Source organism: Ahaetulla prasina, chromosome 2 (genome assembly GCF_028640845.1).
Source record: "Ahaetulla prasina isolate Xishuangbanna chromosome 2, ASM2864084v1, whole genome shotgun sequence".
NCBI classification, from domain to species: Eukaryota; Metazoa; Chordata; class Lepidosauria; order Squamata; family Colubridae; genus Ahaetulla; species Ahaetulla prasina.
The window spans coordinates 300,288,289-300,311,523 of NC_080540.1; the positions used below are offsets into that span (position 1 = coordinate 300,288,289).

At 44.4% G+C, this 23,235-nt stretch overlaps 1 protein-coding gene across 45 annotated transcripts in view; it reads left to right on the forward strand.

Moving 5' to 3' along the window:
* The window catches only part of CELF4 (CUGBP Elav-like family member 4), a 1,066,478-nt gene that overhangs the window by 875,363 nt on the left and 167,880 nt on the right, over nt 1-23,235 (forward strand). For 21 of the 45 annotated variants that reach the window (XM_058171904.1, XM_058171925.1, XM_058171910.1 and 18 more), the window contains exon 4: nt 18,463-18,489. The exons of the other annotated variants lie outside the window; for them this stretch is intronic. In XM_058171904.1, coding sequence (XP_058027887.1) covers nt 18,463-18,489 — 27 coding nt within the window. The remainder of the gene's footprint in view (nt 1-18,462; nt 18,490-23,235) is intronic. 45 annotated transcript variants of the gene reach the window in all.

A 23,235-nucleotide genomic window follows, 5' to 3' on the forward strand; every position in this document is an offset into this window, starting at 1 on the left:
GTTCCAAAACCCGTCCTCGAGATGTGCCCTCGATAGTGTGGAGGGCCAGACCTGCGAGAGAGGGGAATCTCGCAGGGCAAGAAGGTCCGCAGTTGAAAATCTTCGCATCAATAAAAATACAGCACAGTCAGCAGTCCATCCAAGCCGGTCAAGATGGCAAAATGTCATTGCAGCAAGACTAGAGTCCCTGGCTGGCGAGATGGACAATGGACTTCCAGGATTCCGTGGGGCCGTTATTCTACCCCCAAACCCAAACGGCCCCACTTTCCCAGGTCCAGATGATAAGCCATTCTCCTCCAAGTCAGTCCGTACGGCCTTGGTGTTACAGTCACTCTGGGCCTTGATGTCATCTTGGATGAGAAGTGAAACATCTTCAAAAGAAAAACAAGTAAGTCCAGTTGCCTCCTGAAAAAGCACCTTTGGGATGCATGGCAGCGTTATCCTTTTCACCCCCAATGTGCCTTGTCTTTCTCTCCATTCCTCCAACGGTCTCTCTCCCTACACTGCGCCTTCCTTCTGAGTTGCCCAAATAGGAAACATAGCCTTAAAAAAAAACCTATTAAGTTTCCTTCCTTCCGGTTCATCGTTCTCAACAGATTTTAACCAGTGATACTTTTTGGCTCCTTCAAATGCACTTTTCAATAATGCAGCATAACAGCTCGCTCTCCGGCTTGGCAGAGCAGACGGCAATGTGAGAACGTTTGCTGATGGCCATTAAAAAAGACAGCTTCCCTAAAGGGGGACAATGAACGGCTTCTTTTGCACTCTCTTTGGATGGACTGATTCGAACCCACGTGCCTCGAAGAGAGAGGGATCGCAGTTTTCACACGCTTCTGGAGTCATTTTTAGCAGGATGCGTGAAACCAGCTGCTGCCATCTCTGTCCCCAGCATCACTACCTTCCAGTGGCTTCGGTTAGGAAGGTGGGAGGACAGCGGTCCTGAATTTGAGGAGAGAAATGAGAAATGACAGGCTAGCACAGAGGGGTCAAATTCAAAGCTTGGGAGCTGGAGCCGGCCCATGGGATGCTTAGATCTAGCCCGCAGGGCCGCTCTGGAAACAATAAAGGACAGTACCTCTGCCAGGGAAAACAGAGCTCGTGAGAGCTGCGTACGGCCTTCCCGAACTCCACTTTTGCTGGCGGAAGGTTGCAAGATGGTGTAAAAAGCGGATTGTTTTCTTGTCCAATCTAATTATATCGTAAAGCCTGAGAAATCCCTCCGGGTTCTTTCTTAGTCTTAAAAACAAAGAAAAGGGGGAAAAAACAATGTTGTTATTTTGCTTGTCATAAGTGAGGTGGTCCTTCTTGGTGACCCAGAATTCTTACCACTGACCACAACGGGAGGGGAAAAAAAGGACACGATACAGGTCGTCCTCGATTTGTAACAGTTCATTTAGTGACGGTTCAGTTACAACAGCACCGAACAAAGGGACTTAGGGCCATTTTTCACAGTTACGACCAGTCGTAGCATCGCTACAATGTTCAAGTAATGAAAATTCAGATGCTTGACAACTGGTTCACATTTCTGATGGTCACTGTTTATTTATTTTATTTATCACATTTGTATACCGCCCTATCTCCCTAGGGACTCACGGCGGTTCACAGGCGAATGAAAAGGTACATATAAATACAGAATAAAATAACAGTTAAAAAGCTTATTCTACATGGCCCAATTTTTTAAAAACAATATAAATAATAAAACCCATTAAAACCAATATAAAATTTAAAATCTAATCCAGTCCTGCGCAGATGAATAGATGTGTTTTAAGCTCGCGACGGAAGGTTCGGAGGTCCGGAAGTTGACGAAGTCCTGGGGGGAGTTCGTTCCAGAGGGCGGGAGCCCCCACAGAGAAGGCCCTTCCCCTGGGTGTCGCCAGACAGCACTGCCTAGCTGACGGCACCCTGAGGAGTCCCTCTCTGTGAGAGCGCACGGGTCGGTGAGAGGTATTCGGTCGCAGCAGGCGGTCCCGTAAATAGCCCGGCCCTATGCCATGGAGCGCTTTAAAGGTGGTTACCAAGACCTTGAAGCGTACCCGGAAGGCCACAGGCAGCCAGTGCAGTCTGCGCAGGAGAGGTGTCACATGGGAGCCACGAGGGGCTCCCTCTATCACCCGCGCAGCCGCATTCTGGACTAACTGGAGCCTCCGGATGCCCCTCAAGGGGAGCCCCATGTAGAGAGCATTGCAGTAATCCAGACGAGACCATAGAGTCCCCTTTTCCGACCTTCTGACAAGCAAAGCGAACAAGAAAGCCGGATTCACTTAACAACCGAGGCAGGAAAGGTCATAGAATGGGGCAAGAGTCACTTAACAAATGTCTCACTTAACAAGTTTTGGGCTCCGTTGTGGTCGTAAGTCGAGGACTACCTGTATAGAAGAACTGTTATCTATTTTATCATGCCGAATACCGGTAGCCCTCGACTCGCGACAACAAGGGAGCCTAGATTTCCTGTCCTTAAGCGAGATGCTTGTTAAGTGAGTTTGGTCACATTTTACAACTTTTCTTGTCACGGTTGTTAAATGAATCGCTGCCGCTGATAAGTCCGTCACACGGTTGTTGAGTGAACCTGGCTTCCCCATGGACTTTGCTTGTCAGGAGGTCGCGAAAGGGGGATCACATGACCCCCCCGGGGACACTGCAACAGTCACAAGTACATGCCAGTTGCCAAGCCTTCTGAATTTGTATCATGTGTCCATGGCGATGGTCTTCAAGTGTGAAAACTGGTCCTAAGTCAACAGCTGCCAATCATCTGCATTTTGATCACGCGATCGGCAGGATGCTGCAAATAACTCTGCAAAAAACGGTCATGTGACTTTTTTTCGGCGCTGTTGTAACTCTGAATTTATTTATTTGTTTGTTTGTTTGTTTGTTTATGGAGATTTACGTTGCCGTCCTATTCGCACATGGCGACTTACAAAGATATAAAAACAGCGTAATCAAAAGCAATAAAACCAATAAAAGAATCGTGCAGAATAAAATAATAAAATAGAATCACTCGCTGCCCCCCCCCCACCGGCAACAACACCTCACACGAGCCATTGAATGGGCTCCATCCCACTCTGGGCTCCCGAGGCCCGCTGGCAGAACCAGGTCTTCAGCGCCTTCTGGAAGACAAGTAGGGTGGGGGCCATTCTAATCTCTGGAGGAAATGATGTTCCAGAGAGAAGGAGCCACCATGGAGAAGGCTCTTCTTCTGCGTCCCACCAGGTATTTCTCCCTCAGGGATGGGACCTGCAACAATCCCTGCCTCCACGCTCTGGATGTGACCGGCAAGAGACGGTCCCTCGGATCACCTGGTCCCAAGCCATTAAAGGTGACAACCAGCACCTTGAATTGCGCCCAGAACCAAATCGGCAACCAACGCAGCTATCGCAGGAGAGGCGATGCATGTTCACACTGAGATCTGCACAAAACCATGCGGGCTGCTGCATTTTGCACTGACTGGAGCTCCTGGATGCAATGTCATTGTCCCATGTAGAGCATGTTGCAGTAGTCAAGATGGGAAGCGACTAGGGCACAATCGACCATTGGGTAGGGATTATCAGTTCTGGAAAGGGTGTAACTGGCGCACAATGGTCGCTAAACAAACTTTTGCAAGTCAAGGACGACCTGTGTCAAAGGGGAAGATGGCCCGTTTTAAGACTAGACTCCTAGGGAGGTGTTTAAAAGCACACAAAAGACACACACACCCCAGCGTGTATCTTGGCGTGCCTCAGTGTGTGTGTTTGCGTGTATCCTTTCACCGGAGTCTGCTGTCAACATCCCTCATGAACCGGCTATGTGGGAGCCTCGCGAAGGGACCTTGGGGAGTGATTTATACAATTGGCTGATGCAGGAAATGCGATTTGTTTTAATTAAAGCAACGGACTCTTGCATAATTCACGGGGCGCCTGCTCAAATGACCACGCGAGGCAGTTTTGGAGAATTGCAAGGCGTCCTCATAAATTCCATTAACTGTAAGGCAGCGAATGTGGCAGGGAACGGAAAAGCCCGAGATAGAGAAAAAGCAAACGCCATCCGGAAACATAAAATGCGCCATTTCTATCTCTGTCACAGAAATAGTTCGGCTGTCTCCTTGGCGCGATCGCCTTCCCTGAGTGACAGAAAGACGCTAAATGGATAGCAGTTGGGAGCAAAGTGGCCCGAAATGAGAAATGCAGGAAAGCAAACGAAGCTCGCAAGATTCGTTTTTCTGACCACGTACCTGTATACTTCCGAACTAGATTGTGTTGTTTCTCTGTGTCATAGCCCATACGTGGGTCCTTGCATAATTTTGCATTTATTTATTTACTTATTTTGTCATGTTTATGGAGTGTATGTTGTAGGTGGTGACCCTTTGAGAGCTGTATGCAATGAAATTTCATCTTAATGTATGCCAATTAGTGTACATTCAAGTGACAATGAAGTTATTATTCTATTTCAATATTCTATTCTATACTTTATTCTATTTCAATATTCTATTCTATTCTTTATTCTATTTCAATATTCTATTCTATTCTACTCTAGTAAAGGTAAAGGTTCCCCTCGCACATATGTGTTAGTCATTCCCAACTCTAGGGGGTGGTGCTCATCAAAGCCGAAGAGCCAGCGCTGTCCAAAGACGTCTTCATGGACATTTGGCCCGCATGACTAAACGCCGAAGGCGCGTGGAACACTGTTACCTTCCCACCAAACATGGTCCCTATTTTTCTACTTGGATTTTTTTTTTACATGCTTTCGAACTGCTAGGTTGGCAGAAGCTGGGACAAGTAACGGGAGCTCACCCGTTACACAGCAGCACTAGGGATTCAAACCGCTGAACTGCCGACCTTCTGTTTGACAAGGTCAGCATTTTAGCCACTGAGCCACCAGGTCCCTTTAATTCTACTCTACTCTATTCTATTTTTTATTCTATTTCAATATTCTATTCTATTCTATTCTATTCTATTCTATTCTATTCTATTCTATTCTGAAGTTTCGTTGCATACAGCTCTCAAAGGGTCACCACTTCAAATATACACTACTGTCATGTCCCACCCCCCACTCCGACGAATGAGTCAAGGAAGTCCGTAACAAACTTGGCAAAGAAGCCTCTGCAGCTTGCCAAGTTCCTTCGAGGTTTATCAGGGCAGGCAGGAGTCCAAGTTGTGACTTCAGCGATAGGGTCCAATATCAGCAAACTAGATAAGACTTTGCTTGACTCAAGGTTGGAATGCCAAAAGCAGGTCCTTTATATAGGCTGTGGGGTGTGGTTCCATGACTCAGCATTTATCCAGGCCTGCCCCACCCTTCCTTCTGCTGGCGTCGCCTCTCAGATCTCCGGAAGCGAGGATCCACCCACTCTGAATTGTCTTCAGCTAGATTTGCTGTCAGCGTCTGGGAAAGGGAGGGGTCAGAGGGAGTAGGCCCGGGTAATTCCACCACCTGGCTGGCTTCCTGCTCTGAAGGCTGAGCCAAAGGAACACACGCTGTATGAGTGAGGTTTATTGGGCTTCTCCTTTCACTTCTTGAATACTCTCCAGGCATGGGGCCAGGGCTGGGGGCTGGAGTCATGACAGGCCGTTCATCTTCATCATCAGACTCGAAGTCTGATAACAGGCCCGGTTGGAGACGGGAGGGGCCCGGCTGAGGAGAGGAGGGAGGATGAGTAACAACAACTACACATTATATTGTGGTGACCAAAACTGGATGCGGTATTCCAAATGTGTTCTTACCAAGGGTTTGTAAAGCGGTGCTAATACTTCACACGACCCCAGTGAACTTCACGGAAGACAGGTGTGAACGACACCTGTCTTCAGAGGGGGGTTCATACACTGACGCGACTCTCCGACCATCTAAGCCCTGCAATGGCGTTACCGGCCTTTGCTGTATTTATTGCCAAAGAAAAAGGCCCATCTTGACAATGAAGGGATGAGTTTTCCTTAGCCCGGGAGGTTGGTGGTCACTTTAAAATTCTTCCGTCTTCGCTTCTTAGCAAATTATTTCTTAGATTGATAAAAGGAATTGATTAGCTGCCATCAAGTCATTATTGACTTGCAAAAGGATTGCAGCAAATTGCAGCAAACTCCACACAGGAGGGAATATGTCCATTCTTCCTCTTTCCATCGATGAATGGACAATGTTGTGTGCTTTAAACTGTCTATGTATAGATAACTCGCTGGAAAGTGGCGCCCTTGTGTTGTAAATTTACTTTCTAAAATTCACACAGGATCAGTGATTTCAGATTCTCGTTTCTTAGCTTAACCCTTTTCGGTCTAGGCCAGGGGTCAGCTCTGGAGCTGCATGTGGCTCTTTCACTCCTCTGCTGGGACTCCCTGTCACTCAAAATATGTGTCACAACCGCCAGTGTGTGACACCAACCAACGTGTGACCATGGATAACTCCAAGAAAAGAAAAGTTTCGGAAGAAAACAGAAGGTTTAATTCAACTACATATGCTAGTTTTGTGGCCGCTCAAGAAATAGTCAAGCACGGGGAGGGTTTTTGTGGCTCCCGGTTGTTTTCTTTTCTGTGGGAAACGGGTCCAAATGGCTCTTTGAGTGTTTAAGGTTGCAGACCCCTGGTCTAGACCCTAAAGAGGTAGAAAGCGATGAGTGGAATGATTGGAAATGTCCTTGATTGAAATATTATTTACTATTTGGTTGTGGGTCTAATATTAATCTTGGTGTCAATCGCTGGTTATCTGGGTGTTGATGGCATTTGGGTCTTTTGGTTTCATTATTAGTTTCTTGTCTCTTTCGAATGGTGTGTAGATGTTGTTTAATGCTATGTGCCTGTTGATGGCCAATTTGTCTGAGTAAAGACAAGGTACAATGAAAGCATATTTTAGAGGCTTGGCAATAATATTCCTGGGGAAAAAAGAATAAAAAGAAAAGACAAATACAGAAGAAACTAGAAGTGGCGTATAAGAGAAAAACTTCCAGTCTTGAGATATGCACAATTTCTGGAGGCAAGTAGTTCCACTGATTAATTGTTCTAACTGTCAGGAAATTTCTCCTTAGTTCTAGGTTTGCTTCTCTCCTTGATTAGTTTCCATTCATCGTTTCTTGTCCTGCCTTCAAGCGCTTTGGAAAATAAATTGACCCCCTCCTCTTTATGCCAGCCTCTCAAATACGGGAATTATACTGCCATCGTGTGCCCCCAGTCCCTTTTTTCTCTAAACTAGCTGAACCCAAATCCTGCAACCTTTCTTCCTATGTTTTAGTCTCCAGGCCTTTAATTATCTTAGCTGCTTTTCTCGGTACTTTTTCCAAAGTCTCAACATCTTTTCTGTAATGTGAGAACCAAAACTGGATACAGTATGATTATGTGCCATCAAGTTATTTTTCTTTTTACTTCTTAGCAATGACATATATAGTGTCTACGGTCTCTCTGTGTTATACCGATATAAATAGGCACTTAGAATCTACTGCAAATGAGGTACACAGAAATGCCAACCTAGCTAATTTTATCACCTTCTATACAACGGGCCATTCAAATGTGATTTTCCAAGTGTGGAGATAGTGTGCTGAGTTAATGAAGGGGATAGTTAATAACATTTATTGGTTTAATTTTGGCTGCAGGAAGGTCTAACTTAGGGGTGAAATCCAGCAGGTTCTGACAGGTTCTGGAGAACCGGTAGTGGAAATTTAGAGTAATTCAAAGAACCGGCAAATACCACTCTGGCTGGCCCCAGAGTGAGGAGGAAATTGAGATTTTGCAATAGCCTTCCCCTGCCACACCCACTAAGGCACGCCCACAGAACCGGTAGTAAAACAAATTGGATTTCACCTCTGGTCTAACTCAGAAAAGTGAATTTTCAATCAGGATATGTCTCCGCAGCACCCAGCTCATCCTGTCTTGATTCAGAAGCTAAGCAGGCTCGGATATGGTTAGAATTTGGATGAGAGACTGAAATCTATCAACCTTTCAGAATAGAGGTGGAAGAGACCTTGGAGGTCTTCTAATCTAACCCTCTGCTTAAGCGGGGGACCCTTTACCATTTGAGACAGGTGCTGTCCAGTCTTTTCTTAAAAACCTCCAGTTGTTGGAGCACTCACAACTTCTGAAGGCAAACCGCTCGACCGATTAATTGTCCTCACTGTTAGGAAGTTTCTCCTTAATCCCAAATTGCTTCTCTCCTTGATTAGTTTCCATCCATTGCTTCTTGTCCTGCCTTCTGGTGCTTTGGAAAATAAGTTGACTCCCTCTTCTTCGTGGCAGCCCCTCAGATATGGGAAAACTGCTGTCCCCCTCCCCCCCCGCCAGTTCTTTTCTCTAGACTGGCCAAACCCAAATCCTACAGCCGTTCTTCATAGGTTTTAGTCTCCGGGCCTTTGATCATCTTAGTTGCTCTTCTCTGCACGTCTTCCAAAGTCTCAACGTATTTTCCGGGATGTGGTGACTAGAACTGAATGCAGGATTCCACTGTTAAGGTTTTATTAAACGGTACCAATACTTCACGTGGTTTTGGGTATCTCTAAGTAGAAAGATCCCATCCCATCCTTCTCCAGTTGTGTCCTTTGAGATATTTCCTCCAGGAGGAAATATCTGGGAGATAGCAGCAGCTGGACGGGAAAGAACAGTCAAACTCAACAGCTGCAATAAAATGCATTAGCCATCTGAACGCTCCTGGATCCATCAAATCATGCCGCCCATTCATATTTAAACAGGAAATATTGTTTAATGTTTATGGTAACGACCGAATCAAATTTTAAAAATTAAACAGGGAATGAAAGATTCAAGAAGGGCTTCAAGGGTTGGACGTGCAAGGGTGGGAGAATGTGGTTTAGAAAGCTATCTCGGAGCTCTTTGATTCAAGAGAGATTGATAAGGTTATAGCCAGAGAGAGAGAGAGAGAGATTGGATAGGTGGGTAGTCCTCGACTTACGGCCACGATTGAGCCCAAAATTTCCATTGCTAAGCAGGACGGTTGTGAAGTGAGTTTTGCCCTATTTTACAACCTATTGTCAGGGTTCCGATGGATGCCCTCACTAAATCAATAAGCCTCGAGCCTAGCTTCAAAAGAAATCCAGTTATTTATTAGGAGCTTCATGTTGACATGTTCCAAGCGAAGCCAACTTTGACCCCATGTAATTTGTGACCCAGGCATGACCCTGTTTTCCCCCTCCCACCTCCCCAGGGTGTGTCATCAGTCACATTCGCCAATGGAGCAATTTCGTGGGTTGTACAGATCACTCCCTTCTGGTCGCTGTGGGTAACCCTGGGAGACAGCCTTGAGAGAGAGATGTCTGGAATGTGCTTTCGTTTGTGGCTGCCATGCTACTTCACCGGTTTTCCCATCCCTCTTGCCTATGGCAACATGAGGTATGCTTTGCAAGTTGACACCTATCTTGCCACAGTTCTTAGATGAATCCCTGCACCTGTTCAATTAGTACCACGGTTGTTAAATGAATCCGGCTTCCTTCCCCATTGACTTTGCTCATCAAAAGGTCACAAAAGGGGATCACGTAACCCCGGGACACTGCAACTGTCATAAGTATGAGTCAGTTGCCAAGCATCTGACTTTTGATCACGTGACCATGGAGATGCTGCAACGGTCATATGTGTGAAAAATTGTCACTTTTTTTCCAACCTTGGAAAAAAGCTCACTAAAGGAATGGTTGTTTAAGTCAAGGACTATCTGAAAATCTTCTCTTCTTTGCGTCTTGACAGGGTGGATAGGTGGCGGGGGGGGGTATCTTCAAGGTTCAAAGCTCATTCCATTTTGGGATCTGCAGAGGTCAAGACAGTGTTCATTGGCTTCACTCTTCACTTTATATTCTTACATAAATATAATACGGATGGAAACTGAACCAAGAGAGAAGCAACTTAGAACTAAGGAGAAATTTCCTGACAGTTAGAACAATGAATCAGTGGAACGACTTGCCTCCAGAAGTTGCGAATGCTCCAACACTGGAAGTTTTTAAGAAGATATTGGACAACCACTTGGATAACCATTGAGCAGGGGGTTGGACTAGAAGACCTCCAGGTCCCTTCCAACTCTGTTATTCTCTTCTCTTCTCTTCTCTTCTCTCCTCTCCTCCCCTCCCATCCCCTCCCCTCCTGCCCTCCCCTGCCCTGCCCTCCCCTCCCATTCTATTCTATTCTATTCTATTCTATTCTATACTATATATAAAACATTTTATATTTTATACTTTTCTTTGAAGTGTTGTAAAGCAAATGTATTTGGCTATATATTATTTTATTATTTTTATTATTTTTTATTTTTTACATTTATACCCCGCCCTTCTCCGAAGACTCAGGGCGGCTTACAGTGTGTAAGGCAATAGTCTCATTCTAGTTGTATATTTACAAAGTCAACTTATTGCCCCCCAACAATCTGGGTCCTCATTTTACCTACCTTATAAAGGATGGAAGGCTGAGTCAACCTTGGGCCTGGTGGGATTCGAGCCTGCAGTAATTGCAGGCTGCTGTGTTTCAATAACAGGCTATCTTACAGCCTGACCCACCCCGGCCCCTCATATAGTGTTGATCAGAGAAAAAAGAGAGAAAGAGAGAGAGAGAGGAGAGAGACAGAGAGAAAGAAAGAAAGAGAGAGAAAGAGAGAGAGAGAGGAGAGAGGAGAGAGGAGGGAGACAGAGAGAAAGAGAGAGAGGAGAGAGGAGAGAGAGAGAGAGGAGAGAGGAGAGAGAGAGAAAGAGAGAAAGAGAGAGAGAGAGGAGAGAGACAGAGAGAGGAGAGAGGAGAGAGAAAGAGAGAAAGAGAGAGAAAGAGAGAGAGAGAGGAGAGAGGAGAGAGAGAGAGAGAGATAAATGTTTTTATGTGCCTGTGAACCGCCCTGAGTCCTTCGGGAGATAGGGCGGTATATAAATTTGAATAATAAATAAATAAAAATAAATAAATTCTGCACATAGACTCTGGCCTCTGAGAAGAACATTCTCTTGGGTGGATTTTCATTGGCGCCACTCTTTCGTAAAGCTGGTGTGTTAAACCTGGAAGAAATTAGCCAGGTGAGCCCATCCCAGAGTGGCTGGGCTTATCTCATTGCCCGTCTTCTGCCACACGCTTCCAATTGGATTGGTCTTCGCTTAAGAGGCCGACATGGATTTCATTTAGCCAGCTTGACATACAGATGTTCAATTGGTAAAACGGCATCTTATCTCTCTAATTGTCTCCCCACTTAAGCTGCTCCTGGATAGCAGCTTCGGAAATGAGTCTTGGTTAGGCAGCTCCCCAATCAAACTCACCGTTTTCCCTCCCATCTGCTCTCTCTCTCCCTCTCCCTCTCTTTTCTCTGATTTTCTTTCTCATCTTTCTCCCTTGTCTCCTTCCATACTTCCTTTTCCTTTCTTACTCTCCTGTCTGTTTCTCTCACCTCTTTCTTGTTCCCTCTTTCTCTCTCTTTCTCTTACTTTCTCTCTCTTTCTCTTTCTCCTTCCTCTCTCTTCCTCTCTCTTCCTCTCTCTTCCTCTCTCTTCCTCTCTCTCTTTCTTTCTTTCTTTCTTTCTTTCTCTCTTTCTTTTTCTTTCTCTTTCCTCCTCATTCATTCTCTCTCTTCCTCTTCCTCCCTCTTTTTCTCATCTTGCTCTTTCTCTCTCTCTTCTTTCTTTCTTTCTTTTTTTCTTTCTTTCTCTTTCCTTCTCATTCATTCTCTCTCTTCCTCTCTCTCTTCCCCCCTCCCCAATTTTCAGACACAGAAGAAGTGGGTTAATGAATGTGTGCAATTATAGGATGAGGCACTGAATCTACTCTCAACAGTGGAAAACTATTCTTATTCTTACTATTGCAGATGCTGAACTCACGAGGGGCACAAAAGAATTTTACAGTACTGCCTAGGACAAATTTTTATTAGTAGTAGTAGTAGTAGTAACTCAGGACCCTGTGAGAACCACTGCCTTTCACAATGACGCTCTTGGACTCACTTAGCTTCATAAACTTGCAACATACCCAGAGTTCACCTGTCTTGTCAGGAGACACTTCATGATCCATTGGGATAGATATCAGCAAGGATCATGTCAAGAGTTCATGGGGAGCTCTCCAATGACATTGCATCGTGAGATTAAGTCTTATCAATAGGTAGTTCTTGATTTATGACCACAATTGACCCAAATGTCTACGGAGATTCTCAGTCATTCAGGTCCTGGTTGTCCCAAAGGCGCTTTTTCAAGAGGCAACTGGACTTTCTGGTTTTTCTTTGAAGACGTTCCACTTCTCATCCAAGAAGCTTCTTCGGTTCTGACTGGATGGTGGGTAAGGGAAGGATTTATATTCCTTTCAAACAGCTGGTCATTTGCATCCTTTTAGAGGGTCGTTTGAGGCCACTTGGAGGTTTATCTATAGTCTTCAGGGTCACCTGAGAGAGAAGAGAGAGAGGAGAGAGAGAGAGAAGAGAGAGAGAAGAGAGAGAGAGAGAAGAGAGAGAGAAAGAAAAGAAATATTATTTTGTCAAGCAAATTGTACCAGAAGGAGTGGGCTTCAGATGGCTGATGCCAGAGGGATTGATGATTTTCCGGGAGGGCATTACGAAAAAATCAGTACAATTGGTAAAACGGCATCTTATCTCTGTAATTGTCTCCCCACTTAAGCTGCTCCTGGATAGCAGCTTCGGAAATGAGTCTTGGTTAGGCAGCTCCCCGATCAAACTCACCGTTTTCCCTCCCATCTGCTCTCTCTCTCCCTCTCCCTCTCTTTTCTTTCTTTCTTTCTCTCTTTCTCTTTCTCCTTCCTTCCTTCCTTCCTTCCTTCCTGTCTTTCTTTCTTTCTTTCTTTCTTTCTCTTTCTTTCTTTCTCTCTTTCCTCCTCATTCATTCTCTCTCTTCCTCTTCCTCCCTCTTTTCTCATCTTGCTCTTTCTCTCTCTCTTCTTTCTTTCTTTCTTTCTTTCTCTCTCTTCCTCTCTCTTCCTCTCTCTCTCTTCCTCTCTCTTCCCCCTCCCAATTTTCAGACACAGAAGAAGTGGGTTAATGAATGTGTGCAATTATAGGATGAGGCACTGAATCTACTCTCAACAGTGGAAAACTATTCTTATTCTTACTATTGCAGATGCTGAACTCACGAGGGGCACAAAAGAATTTTACAGTACTGCCTAGGACAAATTTTTAGTAGTAGTAGTAGTAGTAGTAACTCAGGACCCTGTGAGAACCACTGCCTTTCACAATGACGCTCTTGGACTCACTTAGCTTCATAAACTTGCAACATACCCAGAGTTCACCTGTCTTGTCAGGAGACACTTCATGATCCATTGGGATAGATATCAGCAAGGATCATGTCAAGAGTTCATGGGGAGCTCTCCAATGACATTGCATCGTGAGATTAAGTCTTATCAATAGGTAGTTCTTGATTTATGACCACAATTGACCCAAATGTCTACGGAGATTCTCAGTCATTCAGGTCCTGGTTGTCCCAAAGGCGCTTTTTCAAGAGGCAACTGGACTTTCTGGTTTTTCTTTGAAGACGTTCCACTTCTCATCCAAGAAGCTTCTTCGGTTCTGACTGGATGGTGGGTAAGGGAAGGATTTATATTCCTTTCAAACAGCTGGTCATTTGCATCCTTTTAGAGGGTCGTTTGAGGCCACTTGGAGGTTTATCTATAGTCTTCAGGGTCACCTGAGAGAGAAAGAGGGAGGGAAGGAGAGAGGGAGGGAAGGAAGGAAGAGGGAAAGGAAGGAAGAAGGAAGAGGGGGAAGGAGAGAGGATAAAAAGAGGAGGGAGGGAAGAAGAAAAGAAAGGGGAGGGAGAAAGGGAGGGAGGGAGGGAGGGAAGGGGGGAGGAAGAAGGAAGAAAGAAAAGAAGAGGGAAGGAGGAGGGAGAAAGAGAGGAAGGAAGGAAGAAGGAAGAAAGAAGGAAGAGGAGGAAGGAAGGAGGAAGGAGAGAGGGAGGGAGAGAGGGAAGGAAGAAGGGAAGAAAGAAGGAGGAAGGGAAGGAGGGAGGAAGGAGGAAGGAGGGAGGGATAAAAAGAGGAGGAAGGGAAGGAGAAAAGAAAGAGGGAGGGAGGGAGAAAAGAAAGAGGGAAGGAGAGAGAGAGGGAGAGAGGTTTTAAATTGGGGTTTTATTATTTATATGTCTATTTTAAATATTCGGCCTATTTAATAAGTTTTTTAGACTATGTTTTATTTTGTATATTTATGTTGTTTTTAGATGGCTGTACACCGCCCTGAGTCCCTAGGGAGATAGGGCGGTATAAAAATATGAATAAATAAATAAATAAATAAATAAATAAATAAATAAGAGGGAAGGAAGGGGGGGAAGAAAGAAGGAGGAGGGGAAGGAGGGAAGGGTAAAAAGAGGAGGGAGGGAAGGAGAAAAGAAAGAGGGAGGGAGGGAGGGAGAAAGAGAGGGAAGGAGAGAGAGAGGGAGGGAAGGAAGGATGGGGGGAAGGAAGAAGGGAAGAAAGAAGGAAGAGGAGGAAGGAGGGAGGGGTAAAAAGAGGAGGGAGGGAGAAAGAAAAGAAAGATGGAGGGTGGGAGGGAGGGAGGAAGAAGGGAGGAAGAGGGGAGAGGAGGAGGGAGGGAAGGATGAAAAAAGGGAAACACCTGAAACAGAATGTAACTAGAAGTTCTATGAAAGAAGAAAAAAAATGATTATGCTTTCATTTCTTCTTCCTTCTCCTCCTCCTCCTCCTTCCAAGGGGAAAATTAGATGTTAAAACCTGGATCGGAAACTTGTACTTTAAAGAGAAGGTTTCTTTGAGAGATCATTTTAAACAGAACAAGGCACTGTACACATCAGACCCCCACGGACGAAGGAAAAGGGATTTTAAAAGGATATATATTTTTCATGCCTTAAAACTCCAATTGGCGGATTGAAACCTTGCCCGCAAACGTACAGACAAAATGGCCTCCGATTAATCCCAAGCGCATACACATCATGGACCGACACGGACAAGTTTTCTTCATGGATAAATGTGTTTTTTTAAAAAAAATAAACAGACGGGGAAAAGAAAAGACTTTTATTTTTGTTAAAAAAATGTTCTTGCACAATGAAAAACTGTCAGTTGCTAGAAGCCATATTGTCGTTGGGGAGTCAGACAGGTGATTGACAGGGGTTAAGAGTGTCCCATTTTCTTTTCCGCGGCAACTCCTGCGCAGCAAGGAGAAGCGTGTCCTTCACACCCTGTCACATCGCCGGGGCTTTTGTTCCCCAAACGCTTCGGTGGAAAAGCTCTACATTCCCCTTTGGCTTCTTTCGGTGAAGTTTTGAAAAACATTTCGCCCGTCTATGCGGAGTTTCTAATGGCGTCCGTCTCCTTGAGTTGTGTAGATGAGGTTGCGGAAGCTTTGACGGTACTTAAAGTAGAGCTTGAAAGTAGAGCTTGATTGTTTTCAGGCTAATGTTACATGACCCAAAACTGAGTAACATCAGTGCTAGAAGCAAGTGGAGTATTGTTGTGGTCCGCCAGCAGCCTGCGGAGCTGGCAGCGGAGTCGGACAGTGAGGAGGCTGGGGAGGACAATGGGCCAGTCCTGGAGTCTGGGGAAGGCACGGATGAGGGCTCTGCATCAGACGCAGAGATGGGGCCAGAGCCATCTGGGAGCGATGCACGGACTCCGGAGCCTCCAGAGCCAGACAACAGAGAGGCAGAGGAACAGGAGGAACCTGTTCCTAGTGCACACATGTGAAGAGCTGCCAGAAGGCAAGAGCAGCTAAAGCATAAAGGACGACTCAGGAGTAAGGCCAGGAGATTATTGGCCCCTCCCACAAGGCTTAAAAGAGCAGCAATGGCTCTTGGGCTCTTTGTAGGAAAGCAACGTTGCTACATCTGTTTCTATTTGGCATCTCTTGTTTCTGAACTTTGTGGGGCTTTGCCAAGGAAGGCCTTTGGCAGGGTGCCAAAGAAGATAAAAGTTTGTGATAAGCCTGAAGGACTTTTTCTGAAGGACTTTTTTTGGAAATTAATTTGGACTAAGCTGAGAATGAAGTAATTCTTAGCTGTTCTAATAAAATATGTTCATTTAGGACTGATTGTATCTGGTAATAACTACTTGGGCCTAGGTCGCAACAAGTATTAACATTGTGTACTTTTTGATTGTTGGTCTAGAATTACCCCCTAGGGTTAATTTTTGTTCATTTGGACATCGTTTGTTGGCAAGGAGGTGCTTTGGACTTTTTGGTTCTTCTTGGTTGTTTTTGATTGTTTCTTTTGAATGGCGTATTGTTGGAATTCATTGTTGGAATGTGCAGTATTTTTATGAAACAATTACAATAGTATTCAGCCAGCAGATGGCAATGTTTACATGTATGGATCTATGGTGTATACTGTATGCTCTTTTGTTCTAAATTGAGTTTCCCTGTTTCGTGTTACAGTTACAGCAGTTGAGCAGTAAAGCACATGGTGACTGTACTCTTTGTTGGCTCTGTGGTGCTCTATATAGACAGAACTTCTAACGTGGATAGATGTTGTTTATCTCTATGTATCCGTTGATGGCTGATTTGTCTAAATGCCAGATTTCCATGTATTCTGTAGCATTTTTGGATTTGGTTTGGTCTAGGATGCTCACAGATTCCCAGATGAAACTATTGGAAGGAAAATCCATCTGGTTCAGTTCCAAGCTGAGAGAAAGACACTGAAACCTGGAGGCTGATTGGAAAGACGGTCTATTGATGAAGCAGAACCACACGTGATTCTGGGCAGCTGACAAAATGGAGTTGAGAGTGGGTGGGTTTTTATACCTTGTTTTGGGCTTTGTATTTGAGCTTCCTGTTCCTGTGCAAGAACATGTATTCTATTGGCTATTGTCAGATTCCTATGGGGTCATGTAGGGCAGTGGTGAAATCCAATGTTTTTAGTACCGGTTCTGAGGGTATGGAGGGCATGGCAGGGGAAGGATACTACAAAATCCTCATTCCCTCTGCAATCCTGGGGGAAGGATATTGCAAACTCTCCATTCCAACCCCACTCTAGGGCCAGCCAGAGGTGGTATTTGCCGGTTCTCAGAACTACTCAAAATTTCCGCTACCGGTTCTCCAGAATATGTCAGAACCTGTTGGATTTCACCCCTGATGTAGGGGTTATATAGGGGGTCATAGCTGGCTCTATAGGTAAAAGAGGAAATGCAAATCCTAGGGGTTTGTCTGAGCTAATTTGGTCAACCTCGGGCTTATTGTTTATCTGAGCGCCCAAGTTTTTGTGATTTTGAAGTTTGGACTGCAATGAAGGGGCTTGTGTTCCAAAACACCAAAGGGTATTGGGCAATTCCTATTGTGGCTAATGGCTTTCGTCCTGTGTTGGATCTTGGGTGAGGGGCTGCTTCTAATCCTATCACTTTGTTAGCTGTCAAACGTTGACACAAGCACTTTCGAAATACCCTGTCTTGAATGGATTTCTGCTTGAGCTATTTGCCTTGCTTATGAATAGAGCCATCTAGATAGCTGGCTACTTCTTTCAATAAGCTCTTTATCTCTTAAGTGCTGGCATCTGCTGTGGGCTATTAAGAAAAGGTGGGGTCTGCTTTCTGCCTCTAAAAAGAACACGTTTCTCCATTTCTCCCTTTGGGGAAATATAATATTCTGCCTTTTTAATATTCCTCAAAATATTTCATTCTCCTAGGAGTGTAAAATTAAGGAATTTGTATCATGCCTTCTGATCGATAGTGTGCTCTGCCAGCCTATTCAACACTGCAGTGGTGGGTTTCAAAAAAATTTACTACCAGTTTGTGGGTGTGGCTTGGTGGGTGTGGCATGGCTTGGTAGGCATGGCTTGGTGGATGTGGCAAGGGAAGGATACTGTAAAATCTCCATTCCATCCCCAATCCAGGAGAAGGTTACTGCAAAATCCCCATTTCCTCCCAATCAGCTGGGACTCGGAAGGCAGAGAATAGATGAGGGCGGGGCCAGTCAGAATTTTTACTACCAGTTCTCCGATCTACTCAAAATTTCCACTACCGGTTCTCCAGAACTGGTCAGAACCTGCTGAAACCCACTTCTGCAACACTCCCTCTACCACTGGCAGGGCCAGCCACTGGTATATAAAACGAGAGCAAACTCCACTTCCTTCTAGCACTGATGAAGTTACCTAATTGGGTAATGCAACGTTTGCAAAAAAACAACAACCAACCAAGCTCAGAGAGCCTTAAGGACCCCACAGCTTAATCTCCATTCGAAGGTCACAAAAAACATTTGTAGTACTTGGAAAAAGTAGGAGAGAAAATGATTAATTCACAAGGCATGCCTCTCTCTTATAGTCAACAAAAGTCTTACATATTTATTCAGGTCTTGTCATACAATTAAATTATTAACATTTCGTTTGCTTAACAATAGGAAACAATGGAAAACCATAAACTATAAAAGCTGCATTTCTAAATGGTCGGTGATGAGGAGTCCTTGTGTTTGAATGTGGAAGAATGACAGAGAATGGGTGTCCTCCTAAATTTGTAGTGTCGTTTTTTTGCGTGCGTGTAATCATAAAAGTATAGCAATATTCATTTCTATTGTCCTCCTGTTAGTTTCCAAACCATTAGTACATAATTCAGAAGAGCAGCAGCGTTTGCAAAAATCAATCATTCTCTGGGAACAAAATTAATACACAAAATAAATTTGTCCCCAGAGGAAGCTGTTGTAAACAAAGACCACACCGTATGAATGCAGACTGGCTGTGTGCGCCATTTCTCCAATTGTTAGCCGAACCAGTTCTAACGAATTTAAGAAGCTGCTTCCTTGAAAGACAATTCATCGTTTTATTAATTTATTGATCGCATTTAGAAACGGCCCGGCTCCCTCGCAGAGCCAATATTGGAGATTACCAACTAATGATAGTATCACCCTCTACTGCATTGGTGAGGCCGCGCTTGGAATACTGCACCCAGCTTTGGGGTGACCACACTGTTAAAAAAGATGTTGAGAGTGCAGATCAGAGAAATAAGGATGATTAAGAGAAGGGTGGCTAAAACTATGAAGAACAGTTGCAGGAGTGGGAAGAAACATCCATCTGGTTCAGTTCCAAGCCAGGAGAAAGACACTGGAAACACGGAGGTTGATTAGAAAGATGGTTTCATGATGAAGCAGAACCACTAAGCGCATGGCCCTGGTGCAGCTGCCCACATAGAGTGGAGAGTGGGTTTTTTTTAATACCTTCTCTTGGGCTTTGCACTTGAGCTTCCTGTTCCTGTGCGAGGACAGGTATTCTATTGGCTGTTGTCAGACTTCCATAGGGCCATGTAGGGGTTATGTAGGGGTCATAGCTGGCTCTATAGGCAAAGTAGAAATCCTAGGTGTTTGGCTGAGCTACGTTTGGTTGAAGTTTCTGAGGGTGGTGCAATGAAGAAGCTAACAACAATAACAGTAACAGAGTTGGAAGGGACCTTGGAGGTCATCTAGTCCAACCCCCTGCTCACGCAGGAGACCTGTACTAGAGATTCGAACCGCCGAACTGCCAACCTTTCTGATCGACAAGCTCAGTGTCTTAGCCACTGAGCCACCTAGCCAGGTTTGTTGGGTAATTCCTATAGTGGCTAAATGGCTTTTGTCCTGTTTTGGTTCTTGGGTGAGGGCTAATCTGCCTTTGTTCAGACTTTGCTGCAGGGAGTTTCAAAATATCCTGCCTTGAATGGATTACCAAAACTGCATTTCTAAAAGCTGCCCCGGCTCAGTATCTGTTTGGGGGCGGGGAGCTGCGGCTCTAAGTTTCTGAGGGTTATTTATACCCTCTCTTGGGCCTTGCCCTTGAGCTTCCTGTTCCTGTGGCAAGGGCATTTATTCTATTGGCTGTCAGACTCCCATGGATGTGGGGTCATGTTTGTCTGAGATAGGTTTGGTTGAAGTTTGGTCTCTGATACAATGTCCTTAGGAGATTTTGTAATGCAGTGACTCCTGCTGCTAGATAATCCTATGATATGGTGGAGGGTCATGTCTTAACCCCATCACCCTGGAGCTAAAGGTCTTTTGTCTTGTAGCTAGGCTGGCTCAGTCCTGCTCAATGGGCGCCAAATATCTGCTGGGAACAGGGAGCTGAGGCTCTGAGTTTCTGTCTCCCTTAAGATTTCTATTTCTCTTTTAGGGGAAATATAATATTCGGCCTTTTTCAATATTTCTCAAAACATTTCATTCTTCTAAGAGGAGTGGGTGCTAACTTTCTACCCTTCCATTTGGGTTTTGTTTTTTTTAATGGCTGTCGAAATTGGGAACTTGGGGTATTTTGACAGGTTATTTTGTTTCCCCCGTCATTCCTCCTACGGTAGGAAATTCTGATTGGGGGGAAAAAATGGAAAAGGGTGTTATGGTAATCATCCCGGAGGATATTTGAAGCGGTAAGAGAAGAAGGCGACAGCCCACAGGCCACGGAAATTTGTAAAACCCCAAATAAAGATGGTCGCATTTCTTAAAAGAAATTCAAAAGTTTAGTCATTTGAAGAGGAGGGTGAAAAAGAAACTAAAGGGTTTCCCCCCCCCCCCTATTTTTCTTTTCAATGAGGCTAAAGAATTTGAAAGAATACAATAAATTTTGTCAATAAAAAATGGTGACAGCTCACAAAGATGATTACTAGGTGCAGATAGAATTACACATGATTTCCATAGCAAGGAAGAGGAAGCAGGAATGGTTAACTTGATTTAAAGAGGAAAATATGTTTGAGGTTTGAGGAGTGTATTTTTGAGGTTTGATGGCTAATAACAGCGGTTGTTTTTTTGGGGAGAGTTTCAAGAGAATCCTATTCCACTGCTGGAATGGCCTGGGAATAGCCCAGACCTTCACCCAGTTGAAAATCTATGGAGCCAACTAAAGAAACTTGTTCGTCAGAAGCGACCCAGCAATAAAACCCAGTTAATAGAAGCCATCATTCAATCTTGGTTTCACATGATAACAGCTGCAGAACTAAAAGACTTGGTTCACTCCATGGGAAGATGGAGTGAACCAACAATACACAATATAACAATAGGTAAATGTAAAGGTTCCCCTCGCACATACGTGCTAGTCATTCCCGACTCTAGGGGGCGGTGCTCATCTCCGTTTCAAAGCCAAAGAGCCAGCGCTGTCCAAAGACGTCTCCGTGGTCATGTGGCCGGCATGCCCTCAATGCCAAAGGCGCACGGAACGCCGTTACCTTCCCATCAAAGGTGGTCCCTGTTTTTCTACTTGCATTTTTTACCTGCTTTCGAAACTGCTAGGTTGGCAGAAGCTGGGACAAGTCACGGGAGCTCACCCCCCATTATACGTGGCACTAGGGATTCGAACCGCTGAACTGCCGGCCTTTTGATCGACAAGCTCAGCTTCTTAGCCCCTGAGCCACCACATCCCTACAATGGCTAGTGGAATATTAATGTGTAAAAAGGAAAAAGTTGGAGGTTTGAGCTTGTTTATCTTGTACTGTGCTAGGAAGTGTTGGGAGACAATTCCCCCTTTTCTTTCTTTTTCTCTTCCCCATGTATCTCACACCCCATTTCCTTATTTCCCTTTCCCTCCCTTCATTTCCTGTTTTCCTTCCTTCTTTGTATTTTATATAATAAAAAGTAAATGAAAATGAAAAAAAAATAAAAAATGGTCGGGTTTCTGGCAAAGGTTAACTCGCAACTAGCTTATTGTGGGTGGGGTTTTTTTCCCCCTAACGCAGAGTCATTTTTCACGTGTCCCAGAAGGCAACATTAGCACCTAAAAGAAAGGGAAAAAAATAGTATGGAATGCAGGGACGTCTCGTTCTACGAGCACAACTGAGCCCACAATTTCTGTTGCTCAGTGAGGCGGTTGTTGAGTGAGCTTTGCCCCGTTTTATGACCTTGCTTGCCACTGTTGTTAAATAAATAATCACTGCCGTGGTTAAGTTATTTGCAAAGTTGTGGAGTGAATCCGGCTTCCCCGTTGAATTTGCTTGTCCAAAGGTCGCAAAATAAAGAATAGAATAGAATAGAACAGAACAGAACAGAATAGAATAGAATAGAATAGAATAGAATAGAATAGAATAGAATAGAATAGAATAGAATAGAATAGGAATGTAGGGTGTAGTAGGGTAGGGTAGGGTAGGGTAGGGTAGGGTAGGGTAGGGTAGAGTAGAACAGAACAGAACAGAACAGAACAGAACAGAACAGAACAGAACATGAACATGAACATGAACATGAACATGAACATGAACATGAATATGAATTAAGAATAGAATATGAAGATGGAGTGGAATGGAGTGGAGTGGAGTGGAATAGAATAGAATAGAATAGAATAGAATAGAATAGAATAGAATAGAATAGAATAGAATAGAATAGAATAGAATAGAATAGAATTTTTTATTGGCCAAGTGTGATTGGACACACAAGGAATTTGTCTTGGTGCATATGCTCTCAGTGTACATAAAAGAAAAGATACCTTCATCAAGGTACAACACTTACAACACTTAATGATAGTCATAGGGTACAAATTTAACACTTAATGATATGACACTTAATGATAGTCATAGGCTACAATTAAGCAATCAGGAAACAATCAATATCACTATAAATCGTAAGGATACAAGCAGCAAAGCTACAGTCATACAGTCACAAGGGGGAGGAGATGGGTGATAGGAATAGTGAGAAGATTAATAGTAATAGTAATACAGATTCAGTAACTAGTTTGACAGTGTTGAGGGAATTATTTGTTTAGCAGAGTGATGGCCTTCGGGAAAAAACTGTTCTTGTGTCTAGTTGTTCTGGTGTGCAGTGCTCTATAGCGTCGTTTTGAGGGTAGGAGTTGAAACAGTTTATGTCCAGGATGCGAGGAGTCTGTAAATATTTTCACAGCCCTCTTTTTGACTCGTGCAGTATACAGGTCCTCAACGGAAGGCAGGTTGGTAGCAATTATTTTTTTCTACAGTTCTAATGATCCTCTGAAGTCTGTGTCTGTCTTGTTGGAGAACCAAACCAGACAGTTATAGAGGTGCAGAAGACAGACACTGCAACCGTCATAAATGTGAGTCGGTTGCCAAGCCTCCGGATTTTGATCAATGGCTTACAACCGTTCTTTTAGTGACCGTTCAAAGTTACAACAGCCCTGAAAAAAGTGACCTACGACCAGCTTTTCACACTTATGCAACCTCCTCTTAGTCACATGATCAAAATTCTAACTTGACAACTGACTCATGTATACGACGGTTGCAGCGTCTCGAAGTCACGGGATCCCCTTTTGCGACCCTCTGACCAGCAAATGGGGAAGCCAGATTCACTTAACAACCGTGTTACTAACTGAACACCTGCATTGATTCACTTAACAATGATGGCAAGAAAGGTCGTAAACTAGGGGCAAAACTCACTGCGCGACTGTCTCGTTTAGCAACAGAAACGCTGGGCTCAATTGTCGTCCAAAGTTGAAGACTAACTGATCTCTGGGGGACCTCCGGTGGAGCTGAAGGGCATCTGACTAGGTGG